Source organism: Microtus pennsylvanicus, chromosome 4 (genome assembly GCF_037038515.1).
Source record: "Microtus pennsylvanicus isolate mMicPen1 chromosome 4, mMicPen1.hap1, whole genome shotgun sequence".
NCBI classification, from domain to species: domain Eukaryota; kingdom Metazoa; phylum Chordata; class Mammalia; order Rodentia; family Cricetidae; genus Microtus; species Microtus pennsylvanicus.
Window position 1 is genome coordinate 13,227,207 of NC_134582.1, and position 16,753 is coordinate 13,243,959.

General features: G+C 41.9%; 1 protein-coding gene across 1 annotated transcript in view; it reads left to right on the top strand.

The window, feature by feature from the left end:
- Me2 (malic enzyme 2) overlaps positions 1–16,753 on the top strand; it is a 42,585-nt gene that overhangs the window by 20,416 nt on the left and 5,416 nt on the right. Inside the window, exons 8-13 of the mRNA XM_075968330.1 lie at positions 1,346–1,455; positions 1,553–1,650; positions 2,093–2,206; positions 5,676–5,790; positions 7,893–8,035; positions 13,315–13,417. Of these exons, the coding sequence (XP_075824445.1) occupies positions 1,346–1,455; positions 1,553–1,650; positions 2,093–2,206; positions 5,676–5,790; positions 7,893–8,035; positions 13,315–13,417 (683 nt within the window). The remainder of the gene's footprint in view (positions 1–1,345; positions 1,456–1,552; positions 1,651–2,092; positions 2,207–5,675; positions 5,791–7,892; positions 8,036–13,314; positions 13,418–16,753) is intronic.

Here is a 16,753-nt window from a genome sequence, read left to right on the forward strand (position 1 = left end):
AGAAGACAACCTTTGGTGTCTGTCTTTACCCTCAGCCATAAAGCAGGGTCCTTGTTGTTTTTCTACTATACAATCTCTCATATGGCACCCTTTTTATGCTGTGGCCAGTTCACAGACTCCCAGAGACCCTCCTGCCTCTGCTTTCTGCCTCCCTGAAAAGTATTGGATTATTTATGCTCACACTGAGTCCAACTCTTTTGAGGGTTCTTGGTATTTGAACTCAGGACCTCACACTTGCTGGGCAAGCACTTTTACCCATAGAGCCATCTTCCAAACTCTAGCTAAGCATTTAAAATAACTGGCACATGGAGATACTCGGATTCCTTCCAAGAGGCAAAGATGATGACAGACTTAGAGCTGAACTGCTTATCGGCCCACACCCTGCCCTCTGTTCCTTCTTCCTTCACTTTCCTTCCTGTACAATGCTGTGTTACTGCGTCTTCTTAGACACCCAGACGGCCTTGACGCTGGGCTGCCTCATACTTTCCAGTTTGTTCTAGTTTTCCATGGCATCTGTTTCATGATTCCTGGGTCTTTGTGGACTCCTAGCTGCTGCTGTCTTTCTCACGTCCCCACACTCAGGCATGCCACACACCTCTGGTAGGTTACCTTTGCTAGATGGAGGCTTTTGTGAGTTCTTCGTCCTCCAGAGCCTTCAGGGATTCAACATGAGCCAGCTTCTCCTCGTCCTGCAGTGTGAACCCTGAAACATATATTCTGGCCATTGAAAATTCAGGGTCACCAGAATGTACCTTGTTTAACTTTTCTCTTCTTATTAGTTATTTCTGAGATGAAGACCCAGTGCAGTTCCCTTTCCAGTCTTTTCTGCCTTTTTCTTTCCTTGGTTAATTTGTTTGAGTCTGTCTTCTTGTGTTTTCTAGACTGGCCTTAAACCTGTGATCTCCCTGCCTTAGCTTCTCTGCCTTCCCTTCTTAACTACTGTTCACCAAAATGAACTCGCCTGACCACACTGTCCCAGTGCTTACTTAGTGTACCTTCCTGTGCTGTCAGTCATTGCTATTTAAGGGGCTCATCCATTTCGAAGGTCTACTCTGAAATGCAAGAAAGAATCCCTTTGAGGGGGTCACTTAGTGCTCCTATGCTCTGGACACCCTCCTGGGCCTTGGTCAGTATTTACACAGGGAATGGCCATAGGCCTGTTTGTGCCTCCGTTCATTAAAAAGGATGTCTGCAATTTGGCTCTAGGCTTTGACAAACTCTGAAAGTCATGGCCTTGGGCTAGTATAATCTCTTCTTTCAGATACTAATTGTAGAACTAGTAAGCAGGAAGTCTGTCTAATCATGGTGCTTTTAACACAATTATCAAAGGGTTTACTGATTCTAGATATGGACGGAACACACTCATCCAGTTTGAAGACTTTGGGAATCATAATGCCTTCAGGTTCTTAAGAAAATATCGAGAAAAATACTGTACTTTCAATGACGACATTCAAGGTAAATCAAAAATGAAATGATTTTTCCCCCTACTTTTTAAGTGTTTATAATATGTCTTTTGTTTGTTACATTGTAAAAATCATGGGTTTTCCCACAGGGACAGCTGCAGTTGCTTTGTCGGGTCTTCTCGCGACCCAAAAAGTTATTAATAAACCAGTCTCAGAACACAAAATCTTATTTCTTGGAGCAGGAGAGGTAAGTTTTTAAAGCTTTTATAATTTAAAACCAGTACCCTGTTTCCTTCTGTAAAGTAAGACTGACCAGAGCTGGTGGTGCACACCTTTAATCCCTTTGCACTTGGGAGGCAGGGGCAGGTGGATCTCTGAGTTTGAGGCCAGCCTGGTCTACAGAGTGTGTTCCAGGAGAGCTAGAACTATATAGAGAGACGGTCTCAAGGAAAACAGGAAAGTAAGACAGCATGTTGGTGCTTACTGATGGTCACAGCAATCACAGTGAGTTTAGAGCTTGCAGAAATGGTGTGAATCATGATCTCTCAGAAGTCATTTGTTCAGAGAGACTTGGGATTTCTAAGATAAGGTAGCGCAGATACGGCCAATAATATGATCCCTACATAAAGAGCAGCTGAGCGTCACCTCATTCTCCAGGCTTGACTTTTAAACATGTGCTTCCTGGACAGGCCGCCCTTGGAATTGCAAACCTTATAGTCATGTCTATGGTGGAAAGTGGCCTCTCAGAAGAGGAGGCACGGAAGAAGGTCTGGATGTTTGACAAAAACGGCTTACTAGTTAAGGTAAGGATGCAGAACTTGGAGGACCAACAGGGCATCTGACTGGGGTGTTGTCTTGCATCTCACTACCTACTGCAGTGTGCAGGAGCTAGCCTCTGCTGTGTTGTCCACAGAGACTGTCCCATCTGCTGTCTGCCGTGGTTTCACTTTTGTGGCTGTAATAAAATAACCCCAATGAAAAGCAACATTGGGGAGCGTTGGCTGACAGCTGCAGGTTAGAATCCTTTACTGTGAGGAATTCAAGGCGGAAATGTCAAGTGTCACAGCCACAGTTGAGAGCAGAGAATAAACGCATGCATGCTTGCTGTCAGCTAGCTTCTCTTACCCTGCACTGTCAAAGCCCAGCCCATGACATGGAGTCATCCACACTCAGGGTAGGTTTCCGTCCTTCTTCGAGGCAGTCCGGACAATCCATGCAGACACGCACACCCTTCACACACATCTGACTCCTGCCAGGCGTGTCCAAAGGCCAACTAGGTCTTTGTACCCTTCACTTAGACTCTTCTCGAGTGATTCTGGGTTGCTGTGTGAAGTTGGCAGTTCCAGCTAACCAGACACTGTCTTCTATAAAGACTCTTATTTCATACTTAAATCATAATCTGTCTGCTGAAACCAGACTTGCTCTCTCTTGCTGTGTTCTCAAGCTCTTAAGAGATTTGGAATAGTTACTATATCTGATTGTATTTGACTCTCTTAAACTAAAATGTTTGTGGTGCTGGGGATTGATCCCAAGGCCTTAAGCATGCCAGGCGAGCATAATCATTCTGTCATTGGGCTACACCCCTAACACTAAAGCTCAGTTTTGAGTTGGGACCCAACATTCTGTTTAAACTGTTAGCAATACATCTAATATTTGAACAGAAACTGTTTTGTTGTAATGTCGTTTAAGTCATAATCCCCTGCGTCAGTTCATGTATAGTAAGGGTCTTCCCCGTATATTAGCACCTCTGAGCCTGCTTGCCAGCACTCCTTCAAATTGGGTACTGTTTTTAATCAGCTATAGATATCGTATGTCTCACATTATGTGACATATTTTCATCTATTCAGTATACAATACTACTTTATTTTCCCATGTTTTCATCATAATCAAGTGGCAGGACAGTTCTTTCCCATTTACGTGTACTAAGCATGTTATCTTTACGTACATTTACATGTATAGGACATGTGCATGGCTCTAGTCCTGGTCCTTTTTCCTTCACTGGTGTCAGTAACCAGGTATTAGGGTAACATTGCATGTGCTGTTGTCGTTAGTCCTTTCAAAAATCCTGTCCCTTTTTGGGGAGAGGAAGTTGGTTTGTTTTGTTTTCCTTATGAAATTTTATAATCATAGAAACAAATTTAAAATGATCATAGAGGGCTCAGCAGTTACGAGCATTTGCTGCTCTTGAGAAGACTAATTTTTTTAATGTCAAAGCTTTTGCTGCCAGGCGGTGTTGGTGCATGCTTTAATCCCAGCACTCAGGAGACAGAGGCAGGTGGATCTCCGTGAGTTTGAGGCCAGTGTGGTCTACAAGAGCTAGTTCCAGGACAGGCTCCAAAGCTACAGAGAAACCCTGTCTCAAAAAAAAAAAAATATTTTTTTATTTTTTTATTATTATTTTTTTTATTGAGAAAAGGAAAAAAAACAAGTTTCCGCCTCCTCCCATCCTCCATTTCCCTCCCCCTCCTCCCACCCTTCTCCCCCTCCCCCACTCCTCTCCCCCTCCCTCTCCAGTCCAAAGAGCACTCAGGGTTCCCTGCCCTGTGGTAAGTCCTAGGTTCTCCCCCCTCCGTCCATATCTAGGAAGGTGAACATCCAAACTGGCTAGGCTCCCACAAAGCCAGCACATTAAGAAGGATCAAAACCCCGTGCCATTGTCCTTGGCTTCTCATCATCCCTCATTGTTCGCCATGTTCAAAGAGTCCGGTTTTATCCCATGCTTTTTCAGTCACAGTCCAGCTGGCCTTGGTGAGCTCCCAATAGATCAGCTCCACAGACTCAGTGGGTGGGTGCACCCCTCGTAGTCCCGACTTCTTTGCTCATGTTCTCCCTCCTTCTGCTCCTCATTGGGACCTTGGGAGCTCAGTCCAGTGCTCCAGTGTGGGTCTCTGTCTCTATCTCCATCCATCACCAGATGAAGGTTCTATGGTGATATGCAAGATGGGGAGAGAAAAGGGAGAAGAGGAGGATGGGGGGAACTTGGGGAAAAAGGATGATTGGGATAAAGGAAGGTTGGATAGGGGAGCACGAAAGCACAATTCTTAGTTAAGGGAGCCACCTTAGGGTTGGCAAGAGACTTGAACCTAGAGTGGCTCCCAGGAGCCCAAGGCGATGTCCCCAGTTAGTTCCTTGGGCAGCTGAGGATAGGGAACCTGAAATGACCCTATCCTATAGCAATACTGACGAATATCTTGCATATCACCATAAAAAAAATTTTTTAAAGTAAGATTTTGTTGTTTTTCAAAGCCATCAGTTTCAAAGAGATGGAGACAGAATCCATACTGAAGAGTGCTCCCTGAGTATACAGCTTAGACTCTGAATTATTTTATCTGTGGTTACAAAGGGGCCGTAGCCGCAGTGTTTGCTGGTCCATGTAGAATGTATGTTTTGAACATCACATTTTTACCTGGAGCGGAGTACATTTCTGCAGGTATACAGTTCAGTGCTTCACTCTGTAGTACTGGTTTCATCAAAGCCGAGTCTAAAGTGACCGTAGTGTTGGTAGTGCAATGCTCCCTCCACACAGGAGAGACTCCCTGCTCGCCTGTACCCTCAATGTTTTGTTGTTGTTTTGGTTTTTAGAATGTATAAAGTAGCTTGACCTGTGGGTCTTGGGTTTTCAGTCTCTTCCAGTGATCCTAACCCTGTCATCCATTTGGCTACGCTGTGTGTTCCCTGCTAAATGCCACTCTCCAGAGCTGTTGATGCCAAGGCAGTGAAGCCTGTACTCTGGGCTCTTAAACTTTGCTACTTGGAGATGGCTGGGCAGGGCTTAAGCTATGTAGTGAGTGAGACCAGCCAAAGCTAGGCCATACAAGACCCTGTCTTAAAGGGGGAGGGGAGCTGGGGAGTTTGCCCCAGCAGTAGAGCATTTGAGTAGTATGTTCAAAGCCCTGGGTTCTGTTCCTACTACCAAAAATAAACTCTTTTAGTGTGATTGTTCATAAATTTGATAGGCTGTGGTGTCCCCTTTTGGTGGGCAAATTTGCTATATTGCTGTATTACATTTCTGAAATACTAAAGATTCTTCATTGTGAATATTGAATTTAGGAGGACTTCATAGAAGGAATGAGGTTTTGTGAGAGACAGCAAAGCTTATTATGTTCTAATGTAATTTGATGGGCTGTGTTTTTGGACTCTGAAGTTAACATTAGAAAATAAAGGTTGAAGAGAAAAATAAATAGAAATGACAAAATTTATCTAATTGATAGCTCATGTCCAGATTATCTTTAATATGCACTTACTGATATTGTATTTTATCTTTTGATTCAGGGGCGGGCTGCTAGCATAGATAGTAACCAGGAACCGTTTGCTCACTGTGTCCCAGGGAACATACCTGGAACTTTTGAAGATGCAGTAAATGAACTTAAGCCTTCAGTTATAATTGGTAAGCGAAGCTGTTGATAAATAATCCTGTTACTTAGCTGCCTGCCATAACTGCCATGTAAGATTGCTAAAGTAAGTTGATGTATTTTACTTTGTTCTTAGCATATGCAGTGGTCTCTTAGTGGGTTAGGGGACTGGTGTCAAGGCCCACTGGACAAACCCAAACCTGCTGCACCTACCTCCCCCATGTTAAGAGATGCAGGACTTGTTCATAACTTGTACACACCCCACTTAAACTGTGTAAATGCCGTGTAAGAGCTCTTCAGCTGTATAGTGAGACACAGAGGTCTGCACATGCTCAGTACACGCTCAGTCTATTTCCTTTGGCATTTCCAGCCTACATTGAAAATGTACCTTAATTGAATCTGTGTATGCAGAACCCTGCACATAAAAAAGGCTGACTCAGAGTAATATTTTTGGTGACTGTGCATAAAAATTTTATTTTACTTTATTATTTTCATTTGAGACAGGGTTTCACTGTGTAGCTTTGGCTGTCTTGGAAGTCACTCTAGACCATGCTGGCCTTGAACTCACAGAGATCCACCTAACCTCTACCTCCCAAGTATTGGGATTAAAGGCGTGTGCTACTACTGCCCAGGACATAAAAATTTTAAGAGACAGAAGCTCAGGCTAAAACCAGGAGGTGGTGGTGCATACCTTTAATCCCAGCACTCAGGAGGCAGAAGCAGGTGGATCTCTGTGAGTTTGAGACCAGCCTGGTCTACAAGAGCTAGTTCCAGGACAAGCTCCAAAGCCACAGAGAAACCCTGTCTCGAAAAACCAAAAAAAAAAAAAAAAAAAAGCAGCTCAGCTAGTTATGTTGATGCGCATTTGTGCTCTAGACACTCTGTAGAGACTGAGGCAAGATTATGAGTTCAGGGCCAATTTAGGCTGCATATTGAAACATTATCTAAAAATCTGGAAAGGGAGCCAGCAAGGTGACTCAACAGGTAAAGGCTTGCTACACATCTCTTAGTGTGTATTGAGCCCCCAGGATCTATATAGTAGGAGAGGACCATGGCCTGCAGATTGTCCATGGCATGGTGCCCCTTCAATACACATATAGACACAAAATAGATAAATGTAATTTTAAATTTACATTTTAACTTCAACTGAAAACAGAGCCAAAGCTGTTTTGCTCTCCTGTAGGCTGACTTTGAACACGTGGGCTTCAGTGATTGTCTTGCCTGAGCCTCCCAAGGCACTGGGACTGCATGCCTGGCCCTTCACAGTGTTTTACTTTCAGAGTTGTTGCTGACTGTGAACGCAGCCTTAAAAGGCCAAGGTCATTTGACAGCCTGTACCAGGAAAATCCAGTGCAGAGTGGACATTTCATTGGCAACAAAGTGAAACTTTGCAGGTGTTTTGTGAGGCTCATGTAGCTGATATCTGTGCTGACACAGCCAGGAATCCTCAGCACAGACACAGGCTGTTCCCTGTATAGCTGTAGATTGGAGTTCACAATCATGTATTTTACTAGTGTTCATTTAGGAATTCTGTTTAATGTTGAAAAGTAAAACCTTCACGAGTTCCTGCGCTCAGAAAAGTATATCTGTGCTTTTTTATGAGTAAGAACCCTCATTATTTTTTAGCTTGAGAAAAAATCTTAAAAGGTTCTCTGCTTCACTTCTCTCAAAACCCAATATGGAAACCAGAATGTATCCACTCATTGTTTCTCTCTAGAGCAGTGGTTCTCAACCTGTGGGTCAGGATCCCTGAAGCCGAAACTACGCCCACTGAATGACATGGCATTTCCCCAGGCAGCTGCTGTCTGACCTCCGACGGTCCTGGGAGGTTTCTGGGCCCTCGGTGGAGTAGACTCTCTCAGCACTGTCTCCTGTGCTGTCAGAATGGAGGACACGGTCATAGGTTTAACAGTTTTTCCTAGAGCTCACTATGAATGCCAAAGAATAAATATTTAAGTCACCATTTCGTTGTTTTTTTCATATCTGAAACTGTCCCCATAGTATTCTCTCATCATTATACAGAATCTATCTTTGTACTGATACCTGCGGTTTTGTTACGGTAAATGTGCTATAGAAACTTAGCGAGGACCGGTTTGTTATGCCTGTGCTGATGGCTCTTTTCCTTTCTTTATTGCAGGAGTGGCAGGTGCTGGCCGGCTTTTTACTCCTGGCGTAATCACGGCCATGGCCTCTATCAATGAAAGGCCTATAATATTTGCATTAAGTAATCCTACAACACAGGCTGAGTGCACAGCAGAAGAAGCATATACACTCACAGAGGTATTATCAATGAAAAGCACACACGTTGTGTATGTGTTTCATTAGCTTATTAGTTATACGTTTGTACACGTGTGGTTCATCAGTATTTAAGTGGCAATTGCAGTGGGTCACCAAGTCTGACATCAGTTCTGAGAGCAGTGACGTCATAACTCCGCCTACCACTCATTCGCCCACCTGCTGTGTGTCGTGTACTTCTGGATACTCTGAAACCAAATATGCTTCTTTTTTTTATTTTTTCTTTATTCTTTTTATATAGAAACTGTCCATTTTGATTTGTGTTCATTTAAAGTTTCTTGCCTTATAGCCATCTTCCTGCCTGTCTGCTTTTATCTGGGATCATGCTCCTCCTCCCAGAAGAACTTTTGAAGGGTATCTTCACCCCACATGGAATTAACAGTTGGTAGTTGCTGCATCTCAGTGCTTTAAAAACAGGTTTTTTCTGTTTTTATATTGTTATTTTCTGAATTGTTTTTTGACAATCTTGCTCTGGCTTTGAACATGGACCCCAGGGTATGGTTTTCTTTTTTACTGGGGCTGGCTTTTACTTTTCTGTAAACTCATGGCTGTGTGGACTGGGTTTCATCCTTTCACCCAGATTGATAGTGAGTCTGTTCTTTGGGGTTTTTGGCACTGTTGTTTTACTGTGTGTCAGTTACAGCATATGTATGTATGTATGTATACATGGATGGTGTGTATGTAAATATACATGTATGTAGTGGGCTTCCCCCTAGTGTTCTGTGGGATGGTGTTTTAATCTCCACTGTGTAGATCAACGTGACGCCAGGAAGTAGAGCTTTTGTTTTGTTTTGTTTTTCTTTTTGTCCTGTCTTATGAACCTATAGCCTTGCGGATGTGTATGTATAGGTCAGCAAGCTACCACTGTGCTGTATTCCTCTGCCCTAGGAGTGCACTTTATAGTTCTCTGAGCCTTGATATGCCTAGTTCTTACTTAATTTCTTCAGTATATGACTGTTCATGAATATAATTGTTAGGTTACAGTTGGTTTTTCGTTGGTTTTTTTGGGTTTTTTGGTGGTGGTCGGTGGTGGTGGTGTTTTTCAAGACAGGCTCTTCTGTGTTGCCTTGGCTGTTGTGGAATTTTCACTGTAGACCAGGCTGGCCTTGAACTCATAGAAACCACGCGCTTCTCCCTCCTGAGTGCTGAGATTAAAGGCTTGTACCACCACTACCTGTCTTGGTTGTATACTTAAGAATAAAGACTGTAATACATCTTTATCATTCTCATTGCTAATAACTCACTGGTGATTTTGTTTCTTTCATATCTCCCCAGATGATTTTAAAGATCTTAAATATCAGTTGTAAGCAGCATATCTGTTGGAAGTAGAATCTTTACAAAATAATGATACAGGGGTACTGGTTAAGATGGTTCAGTGGGTGAAGGCTTTGCTACTGGCCCTGACCACCTGAGTTCGGTGTCCAGACCACAAGGTGGAAGAAGAGAACTGACTCCCACAAGTGGTCCTCTGACCTCTCTATGTGAGTCCAGGCAGGGGCTTGCACACCCCTCGAGTAAACAAATAAATGTTCCATATTATAAATAGTACTGTACCATCTCAAAAATTTAAAAACATAATTATTTGTGTTTATATGTGTGGGCACAGACATGCCACATCGTGTGTGTTGGTCAGAGGACAGCTTGGTGGTCAGTTTTCAGTATCATGCGGGTCCTGGGGATCATCCAGTCTCAAGCGGTCAGGGCCATCTCACTGGCTTTCAGTTGTCATCTTAATACTTACTTTATCCTCTGGCATCTTTCAGCTTTCTACTGAATATCTTCTCCCTTTGTGATTTTTTTTTCTTTTTTTTATTTTTTTTTCTTTCTTTTTGTTATTTTTAAAGCAAGTTCTGGCTTATGTTCAGGCTTGAAACTTAATATCCCAGTGCCTGGATTACAGGACTGTTTAGCCACAACTAACTGATGAAGTTTCTGTCTTTGCATTTAATTTTTTGAATTTATAAATTATAAAGTTTCTGATTGTAACAAAATCTCCCTTTCTATAAATTCATTTTTATTAGCCCTTCTCCCCCTTGGTAACTAGTTTTTAATTCTCTTGTAAGCTTAGCTGTCTGCTTGTGTGTCTGATGCTGGGTAGCATGGATGACAGGCTGTGACGGTCACTTAAGGTTTGAGGCACCTTTACCTCTATGCTAGTGGCTGGGCTTCATGACCACTGGCACAGTCAGGTCTAGGTCTCCATCCCGACCTCACTCCTTCCTGGGCTGCTCTTCGGGTATAAATTGGGCCCTGAGGTGTTTACTTAGAGCCTCTGTCTTTGTGCCCCCTGATGTGGTGCATTGTCCCCAGAGCTGCTCAGGAGCTCAGCCACAGCTCCGCTGTTGAGTTCAGCTGTCACCTTGAAGGTGAAGCTGTGAATGCTGGGAGCCTTCTTCCTCCCTCCCACTGATGGCTGTGGTTACTCTGCTTCTTTTAAAACTCTGTAAGACGAACTTCTTAGCTGTCATTACTGTAACCAGAGGGGACATGATCGTGGGAAGTTATTGAGTTGTTTGGACTTAGTTTCATTGCAGATGGACTTAGCATTTCTTCTTCTCATTGTTACAGTGGTTGTCCTCCCAGCTCCTTCTGCTGGTGTCACTATTTGGTTAGAAGAAATAAAAATAAATAGTTCTTGTGACATCAGTTTCTAGTAGATAGAATGATTTTAAACCTGATTGAATCCTTTACTTTTCAAATCAGTCACAAATCAACGTATAGAGGTTTTTTTGTTGTTGTTTTGTTTTGTTTTTTTATTTTTATTTTTTATTTATTTATTTTTTTTATTTTTTTGGTTTTTTGAGACAGGGTTTCTCTGTGGCTTTGGAGCCTGTCCTGGAACTAGCTCTGTAGACCAGGCTGGTCTCGAACTCACAGAGATCCGCCTGCCTCTGCCTCCCGAGTGCTGGGATTAAAGGCGTGCACCACCATCGCCCGGCTTGTTTTGTTTTTTTAATGGTCTCTCTTTTCTGTCCTCCACAAGCACCAGGCATACACATGGTACACAGACATACATGCAGACAAAACACCCATACACATAAAATTTTAAATTTTTAAAGAAATTATTCTCCTTAATCTTTTACCAAAATATAGTATTATTGTTAGCCTGTTTGCTTATCTTATCTATCAGTTTTGAGTAAAATTGATGACTGTTGTTCCCCAAATTAAGCCATTCTTACACAATGAATATTAGGCTCAGATCTAATATATCATTAGCTCTTACATTTTCAAAATAAATATACATTATATTTATGTGTGTGTGTTGTGTACATGTACATATATATGTTTTACAAAGTACCAAATTAATAAAATTTGAGAATTTTATCTTTGAATAATATTATTAAACTTAATACACATTTTTGGAAAGAACCAAAATTCTCCAAAGAGAATAGTTTGATAAACTATAATCAGTCAGTTTTAAGATGCAGATTTTTAGATCGGGGAGATGGCTTAGCAGGTAAAGGCACTTACCACCAAGACTAGTGTTTCGAATTCAGTTCGCATGTCCCATGTGGAAGGAGAGAACAAACTTTCACACATCCTCTGTTTACCTTAATATGTAAATAAGCACCATCACACACATGAGAAAAAACTTGACATTCTCTTCCCAGAAGAGAATGAGTCATAGCTCATATAAATTCTTTTTCATTGTCAAACAAAACTGTGGTGTTAAGTTTTGTATTTGCCTCTTAAGTTTTTAGTGCTCCTCCTCTTAGGAGAGAAAGACTTGTTGCTCTAATGCCCTCTGCAGCTCAGAGAGAAGAATCCTTCCTTTTCCGTGCAGTGGGGCTTCAGTGTTGTCTGGGCTGCCCGCCAGCGCTAGTTACCTTCTCATCTGCCACCTAAGCGACTGGGATTACAGGAGGAAATTGTCGGTAGTTAAAACTGGACCGCGGCTGTCGTGAAATCTGACCATGTTATGCTGTGAATGAGGAGCATCTGTAACTGAATAAGTGGAAATTACTTAGCATATGAAAATGAACATCCGAGATGCTTACCTGTGCCCTTATCATAGTTAGCTTGCCCTTACATTTAAACTTTGTATCATGTAATGAAATTTTGAATTTATACCATTTTGAAATTGTGTCACTAAAGTAAAACAATATAGCATAGCCCTTCATATTGACCAACATTTACTATAAAGACTTAGTATTAGGGCTTAGGAGCATAGCCCCGTTGGTACAGTGCTTACCTAACATGCATGAAACCGCTGATTAGATCCCCAGTACTGCCTTAGCCAGGAGTTGTGATATGTGCTTGTAATCCTACCACTCTAGAGTTGGAGACAGCTGTTGAATGCTATTTCAGTTTTCTGTGGATCGTGCTTTAATCTAACCTAGCTGGGTGTTTAAACATGATAACATTGGCTGTTCTTGAACATTCCAAGATAGGTTGCCCTGTTTGATTGCTATTGTGTGGCTTTTGCGCTTTGATTTTGGTGGGACAAAGGGAATAATACTGTAAACATTTTTTGTGAATTAAATGTATAGCCCCTTTCAGTCATATGCAGAGTTCCACTAGCATCACTTGTCTCTGTAGACATGGTACTAACATCAGATAAAGAAAGAGTAGGTGGAGGCTTACTTTTCCTTAACGAGGCAGCACGCAATTTTGTTCTCTTCCAGTAGTGCGGTTATATCATTCGCCCACATTATAAACTTGGAGGGTGGGTATCATGCCATAATAGAAAAAACATTGGATTTAGATTTATAAAAATTTGGATTCAAGTTTAATTGCTACAAATTTTATACACACTCTTTACAAAGTCTTGAAAATGGCAAATCCTTAATTTTTGCTTTGCTTGTTTGTTCTTTTGATCAATGAGTGGAAAATGGTAACAAGCAAACCGGGTTTTCAGAGAAAGGTAAACAGAGTGGTGCATAAGGCACCAAGCTCAGAGCTAGCTGAACTGATGGGCCGCGAGTGGTAGCAAATTAATTCTGCTGTTTCCCACTTCATTATGAGGAGCACGTCAGTCTTTATTATCTGAGATGCTGTTTATTACCAGTTTTAATTTTATAAAGGAAGTAGAGTGTTAGGGTTTAAAGAGTTAAATGAATATTTTTCAACTGTATTTGCCTATATGCTATGTACAAAACAAGTCTCATTCTAATTAAAGAATTTAGGTTAAAGGATTATATTATGTAGTAAATGATTTCTTGTTTCCAGGTAATTTAGTAGTCTAACTTCACTGTAAGACTTAATCTTTCATGAATTTACCTGAATAAGTGGCCAGAAAAATTGAGATTATTTCATCTTAACAGGGCAGGTGTTTGTTTGCCAGTGGCAGCCCGTTTGAGCCAGTGCAGCTTCAGGATGGACGAGTCTTCACCCCGGGCCAAGGAAACAATGCGTATATTTTCCCAGGTAAATGCTGTCATGACTAATGTTATAGATACATCGTTAATTTCATAAAACAAATTTCAGGGAGCTGGCTGATAGCACTGACTGCTTTTTCAGAAAACCCTAGTTCAATTCCCAGCACTCATATAGAAACTCAAGGTTATTTGTAGCTCCAGCTCTGGGGTTCTGATGGCCTTACCCGACTTTTGCCAGTATTGCTTGAAAGTGGTGCAGAGACATACATGCAGGCAAAATATCCAGACACATGAAATAATAATGATGATGGTGATGATAATAATAATAAACATTTTCATGGAATTCTTTAGAATTTGAGGTTGACATAACCAATAGTATTCACAGAAATATGATATTTACTGGGAAACAAGGAATTCAGTAATTCTAACTTGCTGTTTTCTGTGGTTCCTGCAGTTAGACTTTATGACAGAGATGATGTAGTACATGTGTCAGGAAAGCACAGAGGAGCAGAGGTTACTGTGTTCAGCTCTGTTGGTACTTTCAGCACACTCTGATTGTTGGGTTTGTCCTTTTTCTGGTGGATACAATCAAGTGTTTCTCTTTAGCGTGGCTCTCCTAAACCCTCTGTAGATGTGAACTTCCTCTGCAAGCCATCGGCAATTCCGCACACATAAAATAAAAATAAGTCTTTAAGAAAAGACAGATAAAGATAGTAAGTAGACAGCCTTCAAAGACCAGAAACCAATAATGTATTGACTGATAGATAAGATGTGAGATTCTGGGTCAAGATTAAAGAGAAGAGAGTTTGGTGAGGTGGCCAGAATTCGTAGCCCCCTTAGCACTAGAAACCCTTCCTGATCAGGAAATAAACAGCCAAGGGATAAGTTGTGCTTGTCCTTGAGTGTTGTTATATCTTCAGCAATTACAACTCCGCTGTTAGCAGCCTGCTTCTGTGACTGCAGCCTGGTGGGAATTCTGTCCTAAGCTCCAGCTCTGTCACTGCCTTTAAAGGTAGCTGTTACTAAATCTCTATCGTTCTATTTATAAATAAATTAGAGATTCAAAGGCTGTAGTGAAAACCTGGGAGCTCAGAGAGGCTGAGTATCAAGTAACTTAACCCCCTGTCCTTGCTGGCATATCCAGAAGACCTGTGTACAGGAAAAGGCTGCACCACTCCAAATCCTTCCCTGTTACTTCCTGTGTGTCTCTGATGCTCTGTGATTACTTCCTGTCAACTATTGATAATGCAGCCTTCTGACCCCAGGTTAATATTTAATTAATACAAGTGCAGACTTGGGGTTTACAGTGTGGTCGGCTATCCCCAACACTAGAGAAAGGACAGTAATGACATCTTGTCCAGGTATGGCTCCTCCCCTACTGAGTGGCCACCCACACTGGGCTGAAACCCTACATACAGGACTGCCCCTGGGAGTCGACTGTGGTTTATAACCGTGGGTGGCCTACAAGACTTCAGCCTTTGCTCTGCACTGTCAGTGCCTGGCAGAAGCAAACAGATGTCTCTGAAAACACATCAGCCCTCAAGTTGTTTTTCTAAGGAAATGTACAAACACAGCTCTTGTTCAGAAGGAAAAAGGAGACCTGTGCAAATACCTGAAACACCAGCAGATGCTACAGGACAAGATGACATGTTCGGCCCCACAGGGAGACAAGTGCTAAACACAAACATGCATGTTATTTTATAGCAATAAAGGCAAAACTTCCGAATTTAGTCAAAATCATTCACTTCCCGAATTGAGTGACAGTAATAATCTAATGGATGAATGAAGATTAGACCAAAGCAGATAACTGGAGGGCACCACAGAAGAAACTATAAATGAAGCAGGCAAAAGGGAAAGTACGGAAAAGTAAGGACGAGGCCTTTGTCGTTATTAAACAAAACCTGGAAGGCAGTGAGAGTGGAATGAAGCAGAAGCAGCAGTGCAGGCTGCATGGCCAAGGATGCCTTCCAGCACACCTCTGGAAAGCCTCTGTGGGGTAGACAAGACATCCATATCTAAGACCCTCACTGTAAGGGGTCGGAAAGGCCCGAGAAAGAGAAATCGTGACAGCAGCTGGTGCAGCTGTGGGAGCAACATCTGATTTCTCAGTATCGCCGAGGGCCAAGAGAAGAGGAGTGATCTCTTCTTGTTGCTTGTTGGAAATACTTGCCAGCCTAGAATTCATTACACGGTAACAGTTTCTCACAAGAATTAGGGCAAAATGGAGACATTACAGTAGTACAGAGAACTCACTGCCTGCTTATTCGTATGAAATCAAAGGACAGAAAATCGTGTTCCTTAGACCAATGGGGAACTGTCCCAGGAGCTCAGAGATATAGGAAGAAGAAGAACAAAGCATGCTGTGGACGGGCAGACAGACAACAGGACAGGGACGCAGTATTCCAGAAAATGTGTTGAGACACAGTGGACAATGATGCTTTTTCAGTTAAATAGACCTGGCCTGTGGGAAGGGGTTTCCCTTGTCTGTCAGGAAGATAAATTTTAAACTAATGGAAACTTGTGGCGAGAACACATGCTGTGAATTTGAGGATGGTCACCAGGATACTAGGAAACTTGCCATTTCCAGACAGGAAATAGTGGGGGATAAAATGCAACAGTTAAAGAACAGAACCAAAACACGCAAAAGCAGTGGGGAAAAAGGAATCATAGACAAATACAAGACAAAGCACTAGCTTTAGCCTCAGATGCTTAAATGTCTACATTACAGTGAGCTGGACCTCTAACAGAGGGAAGGGGGAGAGAAGGGCGTTCAACTTTGGGGCCTAGAGATGGCTCAGCAGTTAAGAGCACTGGCTGCTCTTCCAGAGTTATCTAAGAAAAGTCTCTCGTAAAAAAAAATTTAAAAATGATTGCTGTCATAAGAGACCAAAGCAGTGTTTAAACAAAAACAGACATCTTGGAAGAAAACAGGTCTGTGGGGAAAGTTTTTGAAAGAACTATAAATATCCTCATAGAGAGACTTATTTCAAAACAAGAAAGAATTTCAAATTAGAAAACAATAAATTCTTGAAAATAAGTTGATAGCAGAAAAATTACAGTAAAAAAAGTTGAGGGAGCCCGTTTAAAATGAATTTGGAACAGGAGATAGCAAATAAAGAATAAAGTTAGGTGTCATCTCTAGAGGTACAAGTTCAGAAAATAGAAATTTCAGAACGAAAGGAAAAAAAAAGAAAAAAACCCAGGGTAGGGGTGGGGAGTGTGGCATCAAAGACAAACATTTCTCCAAGTGGAAAGTTGCGGGCTCAGAGGGGCTTACCAATGAGTGCCAGACACAGTGGGTTTGGAAGCATACCTAAGACACAGTTACAAAATCAGAATCAAAGATCTCCATGCTTCCAGAGATGAAAAGACAATGCCCAAACAG